This window comes from Kryptolebias marmoratus, linkage group LG8 (assembly GCF_001649575.2).
Source record: "Kryptolebias marmoratus isolate JLee-2015 linkage group LG8, ASM164957v2, whole genome shotgun sequence".
Classification (NCBI taxonomy): domain Eukaryota; kingdom Metazoa; phylum Chordata; class Actinopteri; order Cyprinodontiformes; family Rivulidae; genus Kryptolebias; species Kryptolebias marmoratus.
Window position 1 is genome coordinate 28,810,314 of NC_051437.1, and position 6,773 is coordinate 28,817,086.

Genomic DNA, 6,773 nt, shown 5'->3' on the forward strand with positions numbered 1-6,773 from the left:
AGATAATGGAGTCTGTTGTCATTTGATACTGTTACGTCTAACAGGTACATATTTATTGCTGCACTAAAATGCAGCAGATCTCATTTGTGAAAGTTCAGTTAAATGTCACTTCGAAATAAAGCTTGAAAAAAGTAAGAAATTAGATATTTTTTTCATATTTTTCAGAGAATAACTGACAACGTACGTAATTGGGGTATATTGTGATATATATCGTTATCGTGATATAAAATGATCCGTATCGCCCAGCACTAACTGATTAACTGCGCTTCGACCCCCAGATGTGTCCGGTACCTTGAACATCTGCTTGACCTTCTGTCGAGGGAGGTTCACGTTGAGTTTGTGCAGAAGCTGGAGAACCTCGCTGATGCTCAGACTGCCGTCGCCGTTCTTGTCGGCCTCCGTGAACGTCTGCTTCAGCCACGTGGAGAGAGCGAAACGTGCGTTAAGGAAAACAAGACGCCTCTTTTTCTCTGCAGGGCGGCGGATCCCCGGGCGGCGGTAAAGGATATTGGTCGCGGGTGCGCTGCCTCTTTGCCAGGCTGTCCTCATCGCTGATTCCCGCCATCAGGTACTTGAGTCCGGTGATCCAAGTCCGGGCCTCCTCCCCGGTGCCGGACACCAGGTCCAGGGACTCCATGTGCTCGCCATAATACAGGCTGAAGCAGCAGTTTGGGTCGAAGCTGCCCTCCGAGTAGCGCTGGAAGATCTCCGACTGCTTGCCCTCGCAGACCTCACGGATGGAGTCGATGGAAACTGAGAAAACAGGAAACAGGAAGTCAGAGGGAGACTTTCGGACTTAAACTCGTCGTGTTGTGTGAGGGCGGCATCTCGCTAAGCTGCTTGTTTCGCGCTCGGGATACGTCTGCAAATAAATTAAAACCCCAGCTCAGAGCTCCGGAGACGTTGGGATTATGTGTAAAATGTAAACAAAAACAAAAAAACAACAACAAGTGATTAACGAGATCACAACATCTGTAATACTTAAATGTTTTAAACCCTAATTAAGAAGAAAATGTTCTGATTTCCTTCCAGCCTGGAAGCATCGAGGACCTCAGACTTCCTCTGCAGGAACGTTTCAGCTCATGAGGCCGATCCAGGGGGCTGCTGGGGGTTTAAGATAAAAACCATTTGTTCTGTTGTGCCAGCGAAGGAGGAGTGTGTGTTGTGATGTCGGGGGCATGTGTGTTAAACACTATTTGGGCAGATTAAAGCTGATGAATAATTAAATTGACTTAAGGAGCTTATTATTTCCAGGACTACAGAGAAGGGGAAGCAACAGGAAACTGATCCTTTAAGCCGCCGTGGGACTGGCAGCCATACTGTGAGTCCTTTCCCCCGTCTTCTCTTCTAGAACGCAGCCGGGGAAACGGGTTTTCTGTGCGGCGAGGATAAAGGTCAAGTGCTTATGAAACCAATCGGACCTCCGGGGAGAAAATAAAACGGATCAAAATAAACAAACCTGAAAATGTCAGAAAGAAAAATAAATAAATCTCTCAGAAAGGTTCAGAGAACGGCCGCCACAATGATGAAACCGTTTTTATTCTCAGGTCAGCAATAAAACAAATTTATCTGCACGTGCCTTTCTTGGTCGTGGCGGCCATCTTGAATCAGTGAGGCAAAACTGAGACGAGTAAGGTGCAAAAAGTCCTGAAAGAACCAGTGGGATGTTTGTCTCGTTATTTATATTTATCTGGTGAATAAAAACTCCCAAACAGAGCTGAAGGGTTCTGACGAGTCCAGAACCGGGTTTGGATCAAAAACGAACAGAACTCGAGTCAACAAGTCAAACAAATGTGTCCAGATTTCGCTCCTGCTTCTTTAAAACCACTGAATTAATCAGATTAACTGCAGCTGATTCATTTATTTCTGCTGCTCAGATCTTTCTGTCGGAGCAACGAAAGGAAATCCGTTCCAGAGGTTTTTTAACGCGGCGTTGCAAAGGGAACACTCACTCTTGGCCTTCTCGTTTTTGCGCGACGGCCTCCAGCGGATGCAGGACTTGTGTTCGTCCAGGAAGAAGAACCTCACCAGACCTTTGGAGCCGCCGCGGAGCTTCACCATCTGGGTCCCCGACTGCATGGAGTTCATGCATTTCTCCACTGGAACAAACAGAAGGAAAAACTGAAACTTTAAACACTGTCAGCATCGAACGAACCATTCAGCTTTAATGTATCGAGACATGAAGACGAAACTCAGGCTGGATTTGGTCACATCTCAGGTTTGTATCACAACAAAAACAACTAATTTATTACAAAGATGTGTTGTAACACCCCTCAGTTGTCAGATAACAGAGGAACCTAATATATCTCATTGTCTTGAGGTCCATTCGACCCTTTTTTGGTTTTATGGATTCAAAATTAGAAGAAAGCTGCGAAAAGAAAGCCCCGGGATGCCACGATAAAAGAAATAAAACCATGTTTTTAATGGATAAGGAAGCCGAACGAGGAAACCAAGAGTCAGGAGACAAATTAATTATATATTTGGAGGTCAAAGCCGACAGCTAACACGAGAGGAAGGTTAAAACCAGCAGAACCGCAGCTAAAAATGAAGCAGGTGTTCCAGAACCTTCCTCTGGTCCCAGTGGCTTCTCGGGCCGTTCAGGTGGACCTCCGACCCGGCCTCAAATCTCTAACAGGTTTCCCAGTCCCTGCTGCTGATGATGCCGCCACCGTGCTTCACTGTAGGGAGGGTGTTTGCAGCATCTGGTGTTCAGTTCAGTTTAAACTCATCTGATTCTTGGGACCACCTCCCAGCTCCATCAGGGTCACCTTTGACCTCCTGGAGGCTTCTCAGATTAATGCCCTCCTTTCCCACTCCCTGGGTTCTCGTGGTAGCAAAAGGCTAACTAAAGCTAACCTAAAACTAGCAGAACCGTCGCTAAACGTAGCATAAGACGACAGAACCGGAGCCAGCGGCTGGAGCAGACTGTTTTTGAAGGAACTGAACAGATCCTGATGTATTTCTATGAAGAAATGATTTGGAGTTAAATATTTAAATAAAAAAACTAAAGTCAGAGCAGCTAAAACAGCAGGAAGTCTGCAGGAGCAGTTGGATCGATAAAAAGAGGAAAACCGTAGATGCTGAATCAGCGTTTCCTCCGTCATGCGGCGCCTGAAGGTTTCGGCTGAGGCTTCAAAGCGAAGGAACAATAATAAAAAGCCCAAACCGAACACGTGGCCTCGTGCCTCCACATCACAACCCGCTTCACACCCGAGCAGCTTCCAGCAGCGAGCGAGGATTGATTCGTCCTCGCTGAGGTCTCGCTGCACTCGACCCGCCCCCGGGGTGTTGTTAATGCACTCCAGTCCTGCTTTCCTGACCTCAGCGATCGAATTCCTGCACAGAGGAGCGTTAACAAACTCCAGCGCCGGCAGGGACCGGGAAGGGTCATTAAAGCGTTCGGCTCTCTGCACGCTGAAGAGTCCCAGCGGCCCTGAATGGTTGTTGAGCAACTTCTCCGGCTGAATGTAAAACCATGAGAACGAAGCGCTCCGGAGGCCGGGGGACGACTTTTATTACCTCCTGTTGACTCTCTGCAGAAACTCGGAACAATCATCCTGTTTTTTTTGTTGTTGGTGAGGATCAATACTGCAGCAGAGACCAACTCATTACGCTCATCGATCGCGAGTACGAGCCGCGCCGCTTAAATACTCCCATCCATCCCCGCAAACGCACACCTGCACTCAAATAAGACAAACACTAATCAGCCGTTTGACACTGAGGCACTCCTGCTGATCAAATCACGAGAAATACCTGCAGAAACCTCAAATCGTTCAAATAATAAACGCATTTAAAACTGAATCAGCAGAATGGATCCTTTAAAGCAGGAAACTGGTTTTATTTTGGGGGAAAAACTTTAAATAAAACAGAAAAGGATGGATTTGTAACGACGCAGCCTTAAAGCTTCCAGGTGTGACATTATCTCTCATCATCCTAACGTGATCAGTTTCCCTTTGTTCTGTCTGCGTTTTGAACCCATTAGGCGCTCTTCAATTAGCCGAAATGAAAGCCCGACGCTCGGCCATGTTTACGCGCCGCTCTGATCCAGAAGTTTTCCTTCCGAGGAAAATTTAAAAAGATGAAAAGAAAAGTCTTCCTCCTGGGATATAAACTTTCCCCCAGTTTGTTTAGAGTCATCTGCGTGCTCAGATGGGAATAAAATCTGCTGATGTTTTTACATTTCTACATCGTCCTCCATCTTTTTAGCCAGTTCTGATGTGATCCAGGTCCAAATGGGACACTGAACGAGCCATCAATGGTGTCAGTAATTGGTTCTCAGTAAGAGGGGGGGTAAAAACAACAGAAAACGGGATCCATAAGCAACTAAGCCGTAATGATTTTACAGTGTAGCCTCCTGCAGGATGAATGTACCACAGCTGTAGAACAGCGTTTTATTGATTTCAAACAGAGGGTCATTTCTGCAGCCGAACCACAGAGCTGCTCATCTTCAGTCGGAGAGAGGAAGGCACCAACCCATGAAATAACTCCCGGGTCAGAATCTCAAACCGCCTGCCGGCACTGATCCGAAGGACTCTGAATCCCGATCTCACCCCGGAGGACTGAAAACAACCCCGTCACATGGTGGAGAAGCCTTAAATGTACGCAGATTAAACAACATTATTGCACGTTTGAATTAAGCCTAATCTCCTGCAGCCGTGGATGTTTCCTGTCAGAGGACGGCGCCCGTCCAGGAGACTGAATACACCACCTGAGACGAGCTGGAGACGCAACGGGCGCCGCACGCCTCGGAGGCTTGTGGCGATGAAGTTGAGAACCCCGTGGCGGTGGCGAGACTTCCTCCCGACTCTCGTGTGCTGGCTGCTCACAGATGGCACCTGCAGAGAGCGGCGTCCAGCGCGACGCTGAGCGAGGCTACGGCGGTTCGTCAATGCCGCACGCCTCAGCTGGCCATGATCAAGGTCGGAGAAACGACCGAGAGAAGTGCGCCACGGCGGGCGGGCGTGTAAACACCATTTAGGGAGTATGAAGTGCAGTCAATGATTTAAAAAATGACAGAAGTGAGTTAAAGCCTCTGGAAGTCTGACTGAGACGAGATAAAGCATCCAGCTCCCAATCCTTCATCAGTTTCGCTCGTTCCGGTCCGACACAAACAACCATCTTTAACTTTTACTGGAACCGGAGAGGAAATTACCGCCGTGCTCTGCGTGCACGGAGGCCGGACGACGGATTCAAACAACCTGAGCATGGCAGCCCACAGGGTTGGATCATTAATTCATAAGAATCCAACAAACTTTGCAGCTTAAAAAGCAGCCGGCTGTGACAAATTTATTCCAGCGGGTTAACCTTTTTCTTCAACAGAACGGAACGAAAAGGAAAAAACGGACCCTAAAACCATCCGACAGATGTTGGTTAAACAGAACCCAGCAGCTTGTAGAGGTGGGGAGACAAAAAAAAAATAATAATAAAATAAAAACGGAGCACCGGCACCGCAGAAAGCCTTCGAGCGGCGGGGATCTGGGCTTGTTGCCATGGTTACAACGTCAGATTCAGGAGGAGTGTGGACGTAGAGCTGAATGGATTCGGGCCGCGGTTAACGAGGACGGGTGAGAGCTCCTCCACAGCTGCTCGACAAATCCACACTCGGACTGCACATTAAATCAGGACAAAAAAAAGGGTTAAACTACATTTATTTAGCTTTCAGGGACCGATAAAAAACTCTGTTTCCATCTCAGCTTGAGGGAGTTCTGTCTTTGAACGCCCAACTCTCTTAATTTAAAATAAATAACGATAATCTTTAAAGGAGGTGACGCAGAAGGAGCCTCTTTGTAGGGCAGTGGTTCGTCAAGTAGGTTAAATCAGCTACAAGCCACAGGAGGAAACGGTTCTCCACGTAAAACAGCTGAGGACAGGTTTGCTGACCTGCTGAGGCCGCCGCGCCGCATGCCAAGGAGGTGGAATTAGCTCCTCGGCCGGCAGGTTAAGCCCCGGGGGCAGGATTGCCTCCAGGCCATATGTTGCCTCCACAAACACAGCTGACTCCCCGGGACAGATGGCCAATTTAGGGCCGAACATAATGAAGACTGACGCCGCCGCCATTCCGTGCAATAAACAACACGCCACGGATATACGTTAACAGGAGACGGATCCTTCCAGGAGCGCCGAACAAATGAGGGACACGCATCGCGGGATGTCCCCAAACAGCCTAATTATATTTATGACACCAAATATTACGAATGTCCCGCCATCAGGCCGATACTCGGCTGTTTTCCAAGCACGGAAAAGAGGGATTTTATTCCGGCGGGATCATCGTTCATATGGACTGAATTTAACAACACAATGGTTGCTTGTCTCGTTTGTCCCCATGCGTCCCTGTGATGGACTGGAGACGTGTCCAGGGTGTCCCTCCTGGATGAATAAATGGATCAGGAGTTTAATTATCCACCTTTGAAAGCTTCCATTTAATTTATCCGATACAAACGTTTCCTCCGGTCAACGAAACAGAACACTGATTAAAATCCCAGCGTTCCTTCGTTGGGATGCTTGTCGCCCGCCGCCCAGCTGTTTTGATCAAACGTCATCAGAAACGCCTTTCATGACCCGTTAGCTCTTGGGGCGCCCGTTGTGAACGACCCTCAGCTACTGACGCGCCAAATTTAAACTCGTCGTCTGTAAAACGGACCCCGTTTTCACGTTTGTCAAGATCGCTTTCCTGAGGCAGCCATCTTGGGCCCGATGATTTCTTTCTGGAAGTTTCATTAAAACTCATTCAGCGATTCGGGAGATATTTTGCTAACAGTGCAAGAACGCAATCC

General features: G+C 48.0%; 1 protein-coding gene across 10 annotated transcripts in view; it reads right to left on the reverse strand.

Annotated features, from left to right (window-relative positions):
• The window catches only part of plch2a (phospholipase C, eta 2a), a 103,469-nt gene that overhangs the window by 30,724 nt on the left and 65,972 nt on the right, over positions 1–6,773 (reverse strand). For all 10 annotated transcript variants that reach the window (XM_037976912.1, XM_037976911.1, XM_037976914.1 and 7 more), the window contains 3 exons: positions 1,953–2,099; positions 510–753; positions 292–421 (listed from right to left, as the gene is read on the reverse strand). In XM_037976912.1, the coding sequence (XP_037832840.1) occupies positions 292–421; positions 510–753; positions 1,953–2,099 (521 nt within the window). The remainder of the gene's footprint in view (positions 1–291; positions 422–509; positions 754–1,952; positions 2,100–6,773) is intronic.